Source organism: Bradysia coprophila, unplaced genomic scaffold (genome assembly GCF_014529535.1).
Source record: "Bradysia coprophila strain Holo2 unplaced genomic scaffold, BU_Bcop_v1 contig_70, whole genome shotgun sequence".
Taxonomy (NCBI): Eukaryota; Metazoa; Arthropoda; class Insecta; order Diptera; family Sciaridae; genus Bradysia; species Bradysia coprophila.
The window spans coordinates 163703-181149 of record NW_023503941.1 but is presented as its reverse complement, the minus strand read 5'-3'; the positions used below and the strand labels follow the sequence as shown (position 1 = coordinate 181149).

At 37.4% G+C, this 17447-nt stretch overlaps 1 protein-coding gene across 3 annotated transcripts; it reads right to left on the bottom strand.

The window, feature by feature from the left end:
* Nucleotides 1-1025: 1025 nt before the first annotated feature.
* Nucleotides 1026-11553, bottom strand: LOC119083896 (dual specificity protein phosphatase CDC14AB). 3 transcript variants are annotated; one of them, XM_037193706.1, is made up of 8 exons: nt 11414-11553; nt 10032-10129; nt 9704-9969; nt 9112-9640; nt 8899-9037; nt 8170-8832; nt 6129-6320; nt 1026-2011 (listed from the first exon to the last, which is right to left on the bottom strand). In XM_037193706.1, the coding sequence occupies exons 2-8, from the start codon at nt 10078-10080 to the stop codon at nt 1333-1335; spliced, it is 2517 nt and encodes an 838-aa protein (XP_037049601.1). In that variant the 5' UTR covers nt 10081-10129; nt 11414-11553; the 3' UTR covers nt 1026-1332. The 3 variants fall into 3 exon arrangements, with proteins under 3 accessions (XP_037049601.1, XP_037049603.1, XP_037049602.1); XM_037193708.1 differs by having other exon boundaries at nt 6129-6302; XM_037193707.1 differs by lacking the exon at nt 11414-11553 and having other exon boundaries at nt 10032-10146.
* Between the last annotated feature and the right edge of the window lie 5894 nt (nt 11554-17447).

Here is a 17447-nt window from a genome sequence, read left to right as displayed (position 1 = left end):
AAATTTTGAGTAGCCCGACATCACAGGATGAAGGGGCACCGGTACTTAGCTAAAATTGTAGCCTACATTTGGGTGCCTCATATTTCATTTTTGATAATATCTTTCCACCAGAATCCTTTTTCAAAAATGTACGACCGCAATTCCGACCACGAATGTGTTGCTTTCAACAGAAAATGCATTTGGTTGTTGTCGTTTGACCAGCTCTGAGATAAGTGAGCAGTTTAACGAAATTTTCATAAACTGCTCACGTTTCTCAGAGCCGGTCAAATTACTTCAACCAAATGTATTTTCTGTTGAAAGCTACCACATTCGTGGTCGGAATTGCGGTCGTACATTTTTGAAAAAGGATTCTGGTGGAAAGATATCATCAAAAGTAAACTAAAATCCAGTATTTAAAAATCGCCCTAATGTATCCTTTACCGATGCCTCTGAATATGGCATTTGGCATTGCCAGACCTTGTACAATAGCCAGTATGATGAGTACTGTATCATTTGGAAGCTTTTGCCATATAGAATGCGATGCGAGTCGTTTGCAAATATTTTGACACAAATTTATCGCTCAGAGTTCGTTCAAAGATCTCGGTCATTCAAGCAAATTTCCAGCAAACCTGATTTTTTCTAAGATGCTTTAATGGAAAAAGTTAGAGACTGGTCTTAAGTTGTATAGCTACAGGCAGCCTCTATTAATTGCAGCTAGATTCACAACTCGCTTCGTTACGAGTCAAAGGCCTTTCAGAATCAATAGGGAACCCAAGAAAGGAAGTGCAAAAGATTTTTCAAACAAATTTAGACCATCCTAACGTGCTGCATTGTGTGCATCGATTAGTAATCGACGATTACTGAAATTTTATGTGATTTATGCGTCGTCGATTTATTCGACAAAATTAAGTTAATTGTCTTGAGGGTGTATGTCTCTGTGTGCATAGAAACAATTCACAATGAGCCTTCAAAAGCAAAATAAACTCTTCAGGGCTGATTTAAAAAATTGAAAATGAAAGATGTGAAACAAAATTACCAATGGTTTATTACACAGCTATTGCACTCAGTCTTTATTGCACTGAAATACTTTTTGCAATGTTGGATAATAAAAGTAAAATTACACTTAAGTTGCACATGTACACTGTACAAAACTAAACTTACGACAATATTGAAGCTCTTCGACTTCAGCTTAAATTTCTTAAAAAATTATGATTCTGGTCCTCTGACGAAGAAAATGTGGTCTAAACAAATTAAGGGAAAAAAAAATGCTGCTAACACATTCAGAGGATGTGTGTATGTGTATGTACGAATCCTACTTTATTTATAGGCTTATTTATTGAACTACGCACCCACTTATCTTTTTCGTAGCCTGAGCGACATGTGATGATCCGACTTACCGCCGTCATATGTTTCCTTTTTGGAACCATCGTCAACTTTTCCACCAAATGTTAACTGCTGATTCGAATCAGACGCCGTTTTTCGTTTTATGTTTTTTTCATTAGCCTTTGCCACTCGTGTACTGCTTAATGAACGTTTACCACGCTTTACGCTGTTGGTCTTTTCGATACGCGTTTTATTAGTCGCAACGTCCAGATCTAGATTAACACTATCATCACAAGCATCCGAAGTCAAAACAGCATCCCAAAGATAATGACGATTATCGTCCGAACCGATTTGTTGGTCTAAATTCTCTTTTATCTTTTGGGTTTGAATTGGCGACAAACCATCGGACATTTGACAAATTACATTTCCACTGCCCTTTAATGCGGGACGTTCCAGGTACATACGAGTTCGTGTTATTGCAGATTCAGCACTTGTTGTTGTTGATGTGGGTGTTGTGACATTCGAGTTGGTCTTTTTCTCGCCACCATGGTGACAATCAATGCGACTACTTCGTCGCAGCAAAAAACTAGACTTAGTATCGTCCTTAGTAGAGTGTTTTGGTGCAGTATTATTGTTGTTAATTTTGTTAGCGTTACTTAATTGTTGAGAAGCGGGAACTTCCTTCACTTTTCTTATTTGCATCGCCATTCTAAAATAGTTTTGGACAGGAAATGAAAAAATATTCAAATGACTTTTAATGTAACATATTGATGATTTGGCATTGTGACTCTAGCTCCAAGCATGAACACTCAAGCGTGTGTGTTATAATTCACAAAAAGAAAATATGACTCCTGTATGCATGAAAGAAACACAGGATCTACTATGATTTCAGTAGACTCCAAATTTGTTCTCTGTGAGTGCTTCAGAGCTAGAGGGCTATGCCTTGACGATAGAATTGATTAGATGAGTTCTTATAACTATGCTGATGAACATATTTCATTATACCCACACCCAGCACATTCATAGTAAGTTTGTGTAAGCTAGAAGCTGTAAACGAAAAGTATATGCCCATCTTATATCTACAATTTATTTAAAGCTTCTAACCTAGTATTACTAAACAACCACTATTTGTATATACATTGTATACGGACGACAATGATCAAGTATGAGTAACTCTGACAACCAGATTGCTATTATAAATCGATGCAACTTGTTTTTTCTCTCGTCCTCTTATGAACTGAGAGATTTTGAGGCGATATTGCTGATGTGGGGTGGGGACAAGAATTTATAATTGGTTTTGACTCATTTGGCGCAGACTTAAAGACAGTTATAAAGTAACTATCCAACGCCAAGTTGATTATTTGACTTACGTCAGCTTCGGTGCTAACGATCTCCAAAATCTCCAAAATAAAATTAAACAATGAAATGAACCCGTGAATCGTATACCTCTCACAGGATATTTTTTTCTACAAATTTAACATCCCAGAGTTGGAGAAAACATTTTCGAAGCAAAAATGATGTAAATATAAAAGCTTGAAATTAACGGACAATTGTTAGTGTGATGACACAAGCGACTATTAATTTTTTTTAAAGCAAAGAATAGTAGTGAATTTGACGAGCAATGGATGCACAAAGATTATTGCCTACCAAGAAGATTGCTTCACATTTCAAGAAAATGATTTCAAAATCTTTTTTATTACTACCAACTACAAACTCCAAACACTTTTTGCTCATGGCTGCTTGTGTACATTGCGGGATGATAGAGCATCAGCAGCTCTATAAAAAACGCATGCCAACCAAAAATAAAAAAGAATAAAACATAGATTAATCGCAAACAAAATTTTAACTTTTCGAATTTCATAAACAGGAAAGTAGAAAACAGAAATTCGAACAATGTCTAACACAGAGGAAAATATGATATGTGAACGAAACTACACTCCTAACAAACCAGGGTGCATTAAATTTGCTGATAAACCTTTTAATTCTACGTCAATTTTAGTAAATCTTTTACAAAAATCCATGCTGGATTGTCGAGGTGAAGAAATTTACGGCCTGTTTGCTGGCAAAAGTTTCAGCACAACTTTTACTACTACTAATGTATGAATTTGTGTCAACACAAACTTTTTTTGTGCCAGACTTGGGAAATCACAAAAATTATTTGTGTCAAATAAAGATAGAAATCAATCAACATGTGTCAATGAAAACTAGGACCAGAACACGTTTTCAATGTCTCGTTTGTGTTATCCCTAAGAGTTTTAGAAATTATTGAAAATGAGTTCAATCAATTTCTGCTATGATCTCCAAGAGAAAATAAGATAACCAAATTAACAAATTATCACATTTTCGTTTTCGACATAGATCCACAAATTCGACAGTCTTTATATTTAATGGTTTTTTGGTTTTTATCCCAGTAAAGTGTTCGTTATATGTGTGCGACAAAACTTTCGACTGGGAAAAAATTCAAAAATGTAATTCAATATAACAGCTGTCAGAACCTGTGGGACGAGAAATAGCAGATCCTACAAAAAACAAAAATGTGATAATTTCTAATTTTTTATAATTGTAGCAAATAAAGATACAAAATTTTGCTCTACTTTTTCTAGTAGCAACTGCCTTTAAGATAAAATACATCTGTTAATTGAGAAAAATGTCCTTCTTGCCATCCCCAACGTATAATCAACATTTAGACTCGACAAGTTAATATACATAAACTGCATCCCGCTTTTTACGATGAAAAGCGGTGAACGTTTTTCTCACTAAGTTCGAAGTAATAAACATTTCGAATCTAATGTTCGATTAGCGTAGGCGTTTTAGGTAGATAGCTTTCAAGTCTAAATGTTGATTATTATAAGTTGGGGATAGTTAGTATAAACTACTTAACATTAGGGGAATTCCGTTCATTTTATTTATACTGAGTATATCGGTTATATTCTGAGTATATTCCGTATATCGAGAATAAGTCGCACGTGTTTGACAACAGCCACATGTAGAAAAATGAAATTTTTTACGCGATGGATTTCGATCAAACAACATGCCAGTGTGTAGCTTGTGATCATAGAGATGTGCGGGCCGACCTATTTTCAAAACCCGACCCAGCCCGGCCCAGACTAATTTTTAATGCCCGAGCCCGACCCGACCCGAGAATTTTGTAGTAAAACCCGGCCTGGCCCGACTCGGCCCGTATCTTTTTTATTGAACGAAAAAACCTAAAATTGGCGCGCCTAATAAGTGGAAATCGTTTGGTTACCTATCGTTATAAGAATGTAGTCTCACAAATCTATCGAAAACTTCAAAGGAAGCTTACTGTATTGCAATTTTTATTTACATTTTTCTTTAAGTTTTCACATTTTTTTTAAAGTCGACCTAATTCGGGCCAGCCCGAATCTTTGTTTTTGAAGCCCGAGCCCGACTAATTTTTGAAACCCGGACCCAAGCCCGGTCGGGCCTGGCTGGGCCGGGTCGGGTAGGTGAATTTCGGGCGGCCCGCACATCTCTATTGTGATAAGACTTTGGAAAATGTTTGTTTTTGTATGTGATTGGCACATGATTTCAGAGTCTTATCGCTCAGCCGATATTAGTCCGATTGAAAAACTAATTACCTTGCCAGACTCCGGAGATCATAAGCAACACACTGACATTTTGTTTGATCGAAATCCATCGCGTAAAAAATTTCATTTTTCTACATGTGGCTGTTGTCAAACACGTGCGACTTATACTCGATATACGGAATATACGAAGATATACTCAGAATATACGCGATATACTCAGAATACACGCGATATACTCAGAATATACGCGATATACTCAGAATATACGCGATATACTCAGAATATACGCGATATACTCAGAATATACGCGATATACTCAGAATATACGCGATATACTCAGTATAAATAAAATGAACGGAATTCCCCTATTAAGGTGCTTTCAGTCTAAAAAAAAATTCATCCGTTTAGAAGAAAAGTTCATCCGTTTACAACAAATGTTCATCCGTTTACGTAAACTCCGCCTACATTCTATTGTTTGAACACATCTGTCAAGTACACGGATGAACTAAACGGACGACTGTGAATTGGGCTTTAGATTTGAAACATTTATTACTTCGAACTTACACAGTTTCGACGTTCCAAACTTTTCTCAATTAACATTTGTATTTTATATCTTAAAGGCAGTTGCCACTAGAAAAAGTAGAGCAAAAATTTTTACCCTAATTTTCTGTGTGGAAATACAGCAGAAATTTATTTTACTCATTTTCAGCGATTTTAACTAATTTTCTATGTTTTGTGGCTTGAGGAAAATCCACACAAATAATATTTTCACACAAAAAATTTACAAATTTCCAGACACAAATAATTTTTGTGATTTCTTCAGTTTTACATACGGACACGAGACACAAAAAAAATTGTGTTGACACAAATTCATACATTAGTATTAGTAAACGTTTTGCTGAAACTTTTGCCAGCAAAAAGGCCGTAAGAAAATTTCTTCATTTTTTATTCGATCATCTTAGACCAGTATATAAGTACTAAAGTACACCGATCGTCACATGTGTATTGTGTACCGAAAACGAAATAAACAAAACCAAATTGGAAAATAATACTGTGACAGTAATTTTGTTTCTATTACAATTGTTTTAAGATGCAGAATAAGTTAGTATAGTTCAAGGTTTCAAGTCTTTTTTTCTGAGATAAAATTCAACAAATGTTGGGAGTAAGCTTAAACGCGGAAAGTATACATTTCCTAGAAAACATTATTAGGATTTCATTCGACAACGATCAACAAATTAATAATCTTTCGAATTGCTTGCAAATGTCCTTCTACATTACCTTTTGTTGTACGCAGTTATTCGATTCACTCGGGTCGAAATTGTTGTTGTTTTCTCATCATTGTCCGTTGCGTCAAGAAGGGCAACCAAAGGCAAAGGTTTTGTTGGCGATTGAGCCACACTTGGCATCAATTTTGTTTTATTTCGAAACGGCTGTGATTTCGCCCGAGTATGTCTGTAGAAAGGGTCGTTCCTAATAAAAAAGTGGTTTTTTGGTTCAAAACGACATTCAACAATCAGCGGGACGAGCGAGCATACAAATTGTCGCATTTTTAGCCCCGTACGAAGTACTGGGGGCTTATAAGATTAATATGCCGTTTGTAACACGTCGAATTGGAAGCAGACAGTAAGGGCAAAGCTTTTGGTTATGTTCATAGATGACGAATCCGCAATAAAAAAAATGTCCGTCCGTCCGTCCGTCCGTCCGTCCGTCCGTGACCCCTCTAGCTTGAGCAAATCACAACCTTTTTTCAAAATTCTTTTTTTCCCCGATTGGTATCGACAAAAGTAAGGTCAAGTTCGAAAATGGGCATGGTAGGGTCGGCCCTTCCAGAGCTAGGGCCCTATAGGTGTTTTTCAGTCTTTCGACGATATCTACCGAAATACGCACGTAATAGCTGCTTGTGATATATCAAATGAAAGGTATTGACGAGTAGAACAAAGTTGCTGAACATTGTTTTTGTGTAGGATGCAACGCGAGCTTGTTGGGAGGGCTCAAAGGTCGTTACTCGGCCCTAAGTGTTTTTTCCACATAAATCGAGTAAATCTCACCCGATTTTGCCAGATTTAGTTTTTTATGGAAGGTAATTGAATACCGAAAAGAACGTGGCGAAAAAAGTTTCAAATTTGGGCCCTTGGACTAAGGCCGCTACTCGGCCCTAAGTGTTTTTTGCACATAAATCGAGTAAATCTCATCCGATTTTGCTAGATTTTGTTTTATTTGAGAGATAATTGAATACCGAATAGAATGATGGCAAAAAAAGTTTCAAATTTGGGCCCTTGGACTAAGGCCGCTACTCGGCCCTAAGTGTTTTTTGCACATAAATCGAGTAAATCTCATCCGATTTTGCTAGATTTAGTTTTTTATGGAAGGTAATTGAATACCGAAAAGAACGTGGCGAAAGAAGTTTAAAATTTGGGCCCTTGGACTAAGGCCGCTACTCGGCCCTAAGTGTTTTTTGCACATAAATCGAGTAAATCTCATCCGATTTTGCTAGATTTAGTTTTTTATGGAAGGTAATTGAATACCGAAAAGAACGTGGCGAAAAATTTTTCAAATTTGGGCCCTTGGACTAAGGCCGCTACTCGGCCCTAAGTGTTTTTTGCACATAAATCGAGTAAATCTCATCCGATTTTGCTAGTTTTTGTTTCATTTGAGAGATAATTGAATGCCGAATAGAATGATGGCAAAAAAAGTTTCAAATTTGCGCCCTTGGACTAAGGCCGCTACTCGGCCCTAAGTGCTTTTTGCACATAAATCGAGTAAATCTCAACCGATTTTGCTAGTTTTTGTTTTATTTGAGAGGTAATTGAACCCAATGGTAAGTTGGCAAAAAAATTTGGGTTTATAAAATAATGTCGTAAATTGTTGGTTTTATTTGAGAGGTACTTCGTACGGGCTTTCGTAATTGCGCTATGCGCAATTTTAAAAATGAACACTTTCAGTAAATTTGACCATGCCCAACTTGACTTGCATTTTGGTAACAGACGCATTAGAGGGTTGTAGACGTATTAGGGTTCCGGGCGTATTACGGCTACGGACGTATTATGGTTACGGACGAAATAGGATTACGGATCGTACGGGGCTAAGTCGCAGCAAACGCTCCGACTGTTCTGATGCCTTGTTTTTAGAAAGCTATGAGCTATATGTGTAATGCATGCAGACATAATTTGATAATGCCCAAATAAAATTAAGCAAATTGTCCGGGTCAGAAATACGTCACGAAGAATTACGATTCTTTTGGAATCCAAAATTGAATTGTTAGAAACGGCTTTAGTAATTACGACAGCAGATAAGCAAAGGAAATATATGAGAAACTTACAGTGACGTTGACAAGTTAACCGATCTGGAATGACGTCGTCGCATCGCCTTAATCTTATTCAATTGATCGCCCTGTGTTCCAATTGGCTCACCATTTTCTTCGCTCACAACATTAACACGTCTTATCCTATTATTCTCCTCGTCGCGACCAACCAATTTGATCGACTTTAAGTCGTTAGCTACTTCACTGGAAATATCCTCTTTTGCGTCAACGGTCGAACTGCTTCTATTTTCATCTCGGCAACATGATTTCAATGAGAGTCCACTCTCGGAGTTGCTCAACTGGTTTTTGTCTAGTGCGCAGACATTTGTCTGTTCGTGATGTAGCAGCAGCGCCGACAACACTTCACTGTTGTCGGTGATTGAACCATTACAATTTTTCATCGACGGCTTTGGAAGCATGTTATTTTGCTTCTTAGACGAATTTTTCGGTGCATCATCGTCGGTTAATTTCATATTATCCAGCCTGCGTGATGCCTTTTGAACCCGATCCTTAAGAACGCTGTTTCTCTTTAATACATGCAACGAATTGCGATTGACGGTGTTGTTGGCGTTCAGTTTCATTTTTTTAATGCTATAAATGCCGTAAGTGTGTACGGGAGTGTTGATGATATTTCGTTTTTTGCGATACTGTTCACCCTCGTCCCAGAGCCACATCTGTTTACTAAAACAACATACAAAGACAATTCGTTGATCCGTTGCTCGAATTAATAACAGAAAAATGTTTTACTCTTCAAGCCACTGTTGCTGATGTGCAATGACCGAACCGGGCCGACACAGTCGGAGCCAAGCGATAGCTTCAAGTGCACTAAATTTGTAATGCTTCATGATATACGCTCCAATTAATGTTCCAGTCCTGCCAAGTCCGGCTGAAGAATTTATTTATTTGTCTTTGATTTAATACAAGTCCGCTATGTGAAATTACATTTCTAATTAGCATTACCTTTGCAATGAACGGCCACAGCACCACCGGTCGTTTCACAGATGTTCAAAAATTGTTTTAAAATGTGATCAGTCGGTGTAGTTCCGTCAACAAAGTACAATTCTTTGTGGTCAAAGCCATGTTGCACAAATCGGTGTGCGTCGTACATTTTGACATTCAACCGGATGACCGTTGTTACATTATGAAGACGAAAATAGTCCAGATACTTTTCCGGTTCGTGGTAGATGTAACCGTTTTTCACCTTTTTCTCGTTGTGCGGTCCACAGAAGGCAAGAAATTTGTCCGGCAAAATCCAATTCAGATCCCCATTTTCGACCATTTCGTAGTAGCAATACTTTTTGTTGTCAAAGTCATCGAAGTTGAAGAAACCGGCTTTCATTCCTTTGTAAACGGCATTGAGACAATCCAGCAACGATATTTTGTACGTGGATGAAATGGACGAAGCATCACAGAATCGAATGTATGGCGGAATTTTTCCAACGGTCAACAGTCTATACACCTCATCTGGAGTACGATTCAAGTAGACGATCTGTGAATGTAGACGGACATCACTTAGTTAAGCGTTTGTTCGGCGTGAACTAGCTAATTTTACCGCAAAAGAACCGATTAAATAGGCTGCATTGAGTCGCTTCTCCTCGGTCGACGATGTGTAGTGAATAATTTTTTTCTTTGCGTGACTGCGATCGGCCAAAAATTCGTTTAACCTGTTACAGTAATAGTACAGCATACAAATGTCCAACGGTCCGAAGTCATGGAAGAAGTTTTCATAGTGGAATTCCTCATCAATGGTAAAGTAAAGAGTGTTCGATGTGTTGTGAGGTCGATAGTTGTTCTTGAACGTGACAAAATATAATCGGTCTACCGATGACAATTTATTAATTTAAATATAGAACAATCACAATTATGATCAATTTGCTTACTTCTCTGTATCTCTGAAGCCGCAGCCAAGTACTCATTTAGTTCGTCCATACGTAATGTTCACAGTTTTTCCAAAGTTTATTTCATTTTTTTCCTTCGCCTTAAAAAAGAAATAAATTTGGCTGTATTGTCTCTTCGTATCCGCGACGGACGATCCGTCTATCGAATTGTGATTATCGAGAGGGAGCTCACTTCGGAGTCAGTAAATCAAGTGAATCGCAAGCTGATCCAAGGTGGTGCAAATTTCATAAAAGCGACATTTTTGACTTTATTGCATGGCAGAGTAAATAAACCAGACAGAAGCAGTTCATTTAAGGGACCTAATACACTGTATGAAAATGAACTCAGGTCCATGTCTATCGTCAAATCAAGCTCTCATGCCTGGTTTATTTTACACTACCGTGTTTGCGATTTACTGGAGTGAGTGAGTCTCCCCTTGGTGAATAATCATTCTTTTCGTATTGCAAAATTTCATTCAAAAATAATCGGAAATTAAAGTGCTCAACTCATTACAATTAGCTGTTTGAACGACTGTTGTCATTAAAATGTATGTTCTTATCTAATCTGATAACGCAATGATCAATTCTATACAAACAAACGAAAAATCTAGTTTTTGAATAAGAAAAAACAATTGAAAGAACCGACATCGACACTGAAAATGAATTTTTAAAAAAATGATTCTGGCGTACATGAACAGTAGAAATAAAACTGGCGCTAAATTTTCGATTCAGCAAAGTATCGAAAATAAACACTAAAAATTGCGTTGTAAATTAGAAATCGATACGCGAAGACATCAATATTTGAATATGTAATTGAAAACTGTTTTAGAACTGGTAAAAAGACATATCACCTTTTTGATTTTGCATTGAAGAAAATTCTTAATTATAAAATCGATGAAATTTTTTTTATTAGACTAAAATAATTGTAACGGAGAGGCGATATTTTTCAGATAACAATTCAACATCTCAGCAAATACTCCCTGATCACCTACACCATGCATAATACATACATAAAATTGAAAAGGCGCTCAAACATTTATTTATTTTTTGTCTTCAATTATGGAATGTATATATATAGGCTAGCCACATCATTAAATGATCAAAATATTGAATTAATGTCAATTTATGTGGGAGTTGTGGAACATTTCTAGACAAATGAAAACTTTGCCATTTATTGTTATTTTTAACAGATAGAAGTAGAATTGCCGATTTAACGGAATAATTAAGTATTGCTCGAGTCATCAATGGTCATTTAAATGGGATTTGTGGAAAACTAAAAACAAACATTTTCCGCATTACTATAACTATGTAGCACAAATTCCGTCTTGAGTCTTGAAATTAAAATATTGCTCGTGCTCATTATAACACACATTTCAATATGATACCTCAATAATTTATCAATAATATTGAGTAAGTGATAAATTTTCCATATTTCTACAGCATAACTTTTCACTCAAACATTTAACAATTTCAATTTATTTTCTGCACAAAATCTGTTTATACTTTTTCGTTTAATAAAATGAACTGAAAAGAGTCAAAAGAGAAAGACAAAATGGTTGATGAAATGAATATACCAGAGACATGAGAGCATGCAAATGCTGTCACTATGAATTTATTTGAAAATGTTTGAGTGGAAACTTTCTTGCTGTAATTTTGCTGATATACGATGTGTTGTCAACCTCGGCTTCGCTTCGGGTTGGCAATTTTCACATCTATTTGGTAATTCTATTGTGAACCATGTTACACGCTACAATCTGTTCAGTTCGAATCACTTTATTTATTTTGAATTTTAATTTCGGCTGGAAAAATTTCGGCCACCTATCGAAAAACTAGGTCCCACCTTTTGTGTGGGTCAGGTCCCTTGACTGACAATTATTGCAATGTAATTTTGATCAGCTTATTTTTCATTCTTAAACTTCCTAAGCATCTTAAATCACTATCACCGATACAATAATTTAGTTTTTGATATGCTATAAACTAACTTCAATCTGTGATGAGCTGTCAAAGAGTAAACATCTCTGCCAAATCAAGGACATTCAGTCGATGATTGGCTCTCAAAGAGTAGACACCTCCGCCAAAACAATAGTATACTTCAGTCGATGATTGGCTGTCAAACAGTAAACATCTCTGCCAAAACAATGGTATACTTCAGTCGATGACTGGCTGTCAAAGAGTAAACATCTCTGCCAAAACAAGGACATACTTTAGTCGGTGATTGTCTGTCAAAGAGTAAACATCTCTGAAAAACAATGTTATACTTCAGTCGATGATTGGCTGTCAGAGAGTAAACATCTCTGCCAAAACAAGGACATACTTTAGTCGATGATTGGCTGTCAAAGAGTAAACATCTCTGCCAAAACAAGGACATACTTTAGTCGGTGATTGTCTGTCAAAGAGTAAACATCTCTGAAAAACAATGTTATACTTCAGTCGATGATTGGCTGTCAGAGAGTAAACATCTCTGCCAAAACAAGGACATACTTTAGTCGATGATTGGCTGTCAAAGAGTAAACATCTCTGCCAAAACAAGGACATACTTCAGTCGATGATTGTCTGTCAAAGAGTAAACATCTCTGCCAAAACAATGGTATACTTCAGTCGATGACTGGCTGTCAAAGAGTAAACATCTCTGCCAAAACAAGGACATACTTTAGTCGGTGATTGTCTGTCAAAGAGTAAACATCTCTGAAAAACAATGTTATACTTCAGTCGATGATTGGCTGTCAGAGAGTAAACATCTCTGCCAAAACAAGGACATACTTTAGTCGATGATTGGCTGTCAAAGAGTAAACATCTCTGCCAAAACAAGGACATACTTCAGTCGATGATTGTCTGTCAAAGAGTAAACATCTCTGCCAAAACAATGGTATACTTCAGTCGATGATTGGCTGTCAAAGAGAAAACAACTCTGCCAAAACAAGGACATACTTTAGTCGGTGATTGTCTGTCAAAGAGTAAACATCTCTGCCAAAACAATGGTATACTTCAGTCGATGATTGGCTGTCAAAGAGTAAACATCTCTGAAAAACAATGGTTTATTTCAGTCGATGATTGGCTGTCAAAGAGTATACATCTCTGCCAAAACAAGGACATACTTCAGTCGATGATTGTCTGTCAAAGAGTAAACATCTCTGAAAAACAATGGTTTATTTCAGTCGATGATTGGCTGTCAAAGAGTAAACATCTCTGCCAAAACAAGGACATACTTTAGTCGGTGATCAGCTGTGAAAGAGTAAACATCTCTGCCAAAACAAGGACATACTTTAGTCGATGATTGGCTGTCAAAGAGTAAACATCTCTGCCAAAACAAGGACATACTTTAGTCGATGATTGGCTGTCAAAGAGAAAACATCTTTGTCAAAACAATGTTATACTTCAGTCGATGATTGGCTGTCAAAGAGTAAACATCTCTGCCAAAACAATGGTATACTTCAGTCGATGATTGGCTGTCAAAGAGTAAACATCTCTGCCAAAACAATGGTATACTTCAGTCGATGATTGGCTGTCAAAGAGTAAACATCTCTGCCAAAACAAGGACATACTTTAGTCGGTGATCAGCTGTCAAAGAGTAAACATCTCTGCCAAAACAAGGACATACTTCAGTCGATGATTGTCTGTTAAAGAGTAAACATCTCTGCCAAAACAATGGTATACTTCAGTCGATGACTGGCTGTCAAAGAGTAAACATCTCTGCCAAAACAAGGACATACTTTAGTCGATAATTGGCTGTCAAAGAGAAAACATCTCTGTCAAAACAATGTTATACTTCAGTCGATGATTGGCTGTCAAAGAGTAAACATCTCTGAAAACAAGGACATACTTAAGTCGATGATTGGCTGTCAAAGAGTAAACATCTCTGCCAAAACAAGGACATACTTTAGTCGATGATTTTCTGTCAAAGAGTAAACATCTCTGCCGAAACAAGGACATACTTTAGTCGGTGATCAGCTGTCAAAGAGTAAACCAATCAAAGCAAAGTACTGCTGTTTTTGTTATCCGGAGAGCCACTCATGTATAATAAGGATACAGAAGAGAATTGTTGCACTGTGTGGTATGTTTGGTTGTGCTGATATTGTTTGCTATGCTAGTTGATATGTGTTGTGTGTATACTTATATTGCGCTCTAGGTTTTAATGTTGGTCGCTTGAATGACAGCAATATCTAGTAATGCGGCTAAATAGCACGCTTCACATGCTATTTAACGGTCCCAAGCCCGTGAAAACGCAGAGGGGTAGAGTAGGGTATTTGTAGGGTTTAGTTAGTTATGAATAATTTAGCGAAGGATAGGACATCACGTTAGGGAAATTTGTCACCCTTCGATGTGTAACAGCTAATTTTGCAAAGAAATTCGATTCTAATGTGAACTTTCCACTGGTAAGATAGGTGTCCTTACTTGATCCATTTGCATATCACATAAGTGTGTTGTGTAGCGAATGTGTCTTGTTTTACCACTCATTGCCGCCGGTATTGGTAAGATAGGTGTCCTTACTTGATCCATTTGCATAGCACAAACATGTGTAGCGAATGTGTCTTGTTTTACCACTCATTGCCGCCGGTATACGTTGTATATAGTTCACATTAGTTTTGAATTTCTTTCGGGTTAGCGATCATTCGATAGGTGATCAATTAACCTAACTCCTTGTTAGGCAATGAGAAACTGTTTATACGATCATTGTGTATCAGTTATAAGCAAACTCTCCTTAAAATTGCCACATTAGGTGGGGTAGATAGGACGCAACGTTAGGTCAATTGTAAGCCATCAGAGAAATGATAACGGATGTCTGGGCCGGGACAACACCATCTGTTGTCATTTCTCTGTCACCCATCGATGTGTAACAGCTAATTTTACAAAGAAATTCGAATCTAATGTGAACTTTCCACTGGTAAGATAGGTGTCCTTACTTGATCCATTTGCATATCACATAAGTGTGTTGTGTAGCGAATGTGTCTTGTTTTACCACTCATTGCCGCCGGTATTGGTAAGATAGGTGTCCTTACTTGATCCATTTGCATAGCACATACATGTGTAGCGAATGTGTCTTGTTTTACCACTCATTGCCGCCGGTATACGTTGTATATAGTTCACATTAGTTTTGAATTTCTTACGGGTTAGCGATCATTCGATAGGTGATCAATTAACCTAACTCCTTGTTAGGCAATGAGAAACTGTTTATACGATCATTGTGTATCAGTTATAAGCAAACTCTCCTTAAAATTGCCACATTAGGTGGGGTAGATAGGACGCAACGTTAGGTCAATTGTAAGCCATCAGAGAAATGATAACGGATGTCTGGGCCGGGACAACACCATCTGTTGTCATTTCTCTGTCACCCCGATGTGTAACAGCTAATTTTACAAAGAAATTCGAATCTAATGTGAACTTTCCACTGGTAAGATAGGTGTCCTTACTTGATCCATTTGCATAGCACATAAGTGTGTAGCGAATGTGTCTTGTTTTACCACTCATTGCGCCGGTATTGGTAAGATAGGTGTCCTTACTTGATCCATTTGCATAGCACATACATGTGTAGCGAATGTGTCTTGTTTTACCACTCATTGCCGCCGGTATACGTTGTATATAGTTCACATTAGTTTTGAATTTCTTTCGGGTTAGCGATCATTCGATAGGTGATCAATTAACCTAACTCCTTGTTAGGCAATGAGAAACTGTTTATACGATCATTGTGTATCAGTTATAAGCAAACTCTCCTTAAAATTGCCACATTAGGTGGGATAGATAGGACGCAACGTTGGGTCAATTGTAAGCCATCAGAGAAATGATAACGGATGTCTGGGCCGGGACAACACCATCTGTTGTCATTTCTCTGTCACCCATCGATGTGTAACAGCTAATTTTACAAAGAAATTCGAATCTAATGTGAACTTTCCACTGGTAAGATAGGTGTCCTTACTTGATCCATTTGCATAGCACGTAAGTGTGTAGCGAATGTGTCTTGTTTTACCACTCATTGCCGCCGGTATTGGTAAGATAGGTGTCCTTACTTGATCCATTTGCATAGCACATACATGTGTAGCGAATGTGTCTTGTTTTACCACTCATTGCCGCCGGTATACGTTGTATATAGTTCACATTAGTTTTGAATTTCTTTCGGGTTAGCGATCATTCGATAGGTGATCAATTAACCTAACTCCTTGTTAGGCAATGAGAAACTGTTTATACGATCATTGTGTATCAGTTATAAGCAAACTCTCCTTAAAATTGCCACATTAGGTGGGGTAGATAGGACGCAACGTTAGGTCAATTGTAAGCCATCAGAGAAATGATAACGGATGTCTGGGCCGGGACAACACCATCTGTTGTCATTTCTCTGTCACCCATCGATGTGTAACAGCTAATTTTACAAAGAAATTCGTATCTAATGTGAACTTTCCACTGGTAAGATAGGTGTCCTTACTTGATCCATTTGCATAGCACATAAGTGTGTTGTGTAGCGAATGTGTCTTGTTTTACCACTCATTGCCGCCGGTATTGGTAAGATAGGTGTCCTTACTTGATCCATTTGCATAGCACATACATGTGTAGCGAATGTGTCTTGTTTTACCACTCATTGCCGCCGGTATACGTTGTATATAGTTCACATTAGTTTTGAATTTCTTACGGGTTAGCGATCATTCGATAGGTGATCAATTAACCTAACTCCTTGTTAGGCAATGAGAAACTGTTTATACGATCATTGTGTATCAGTTATAAGCAAACTCTCCTTAAAATTGCCACATTAGGTGGGGTAGATAGGACGCAACGTTAGGTCAATTGTAAGCCATCAGAGAAATGATAACGGATGTCTGGGCCGGGACAACACCATCTGTTGTCATTTCTCTGTCACCCATCGATGTGTAACAGCTAATTTTACAAAGAAATTCGAATCTAATGTGAACTTTCCACTGGTAAGATAGGTGTCCTTACTTGATCCATTTGCATAGCACATAAGTGTGTAGCGAATGTGTCTTGTTTTACCACTCATTGCCGCCGGTATTGGTAAGATAGGTGTCCTTACTTGATCCATTTGCATAGCACATACATGTGTAGCGAATGTGTCTTGTTTTACCACTCATTGCCGCCGGTATACGTTGTATATAGTTCACATTAGTTTTGAATTTCTTTCGGGTTAGCGATCATTCGATAGGTGATCAATTAACCTAACTCCTTGTTAGGCAATGAGAAACTGTTTATACGATCATTGTGTATCAGTTATAAGCAAACTCTCCTTAAAATTGCCACATTAGGTGGGATAGATAGGACGCAACGTTGGGTCAATTGTAAGCCATCAGAGAAATGATAACGGATGTCTGGGCCGGGACAACACCATCTGTTGTCATTTCTCTGTCACCCATCGATGTGTAACAGCTAATTTTACAAAGAAATTCGAATCTAATGTGAACTTTCCACTGGTAAGATAGG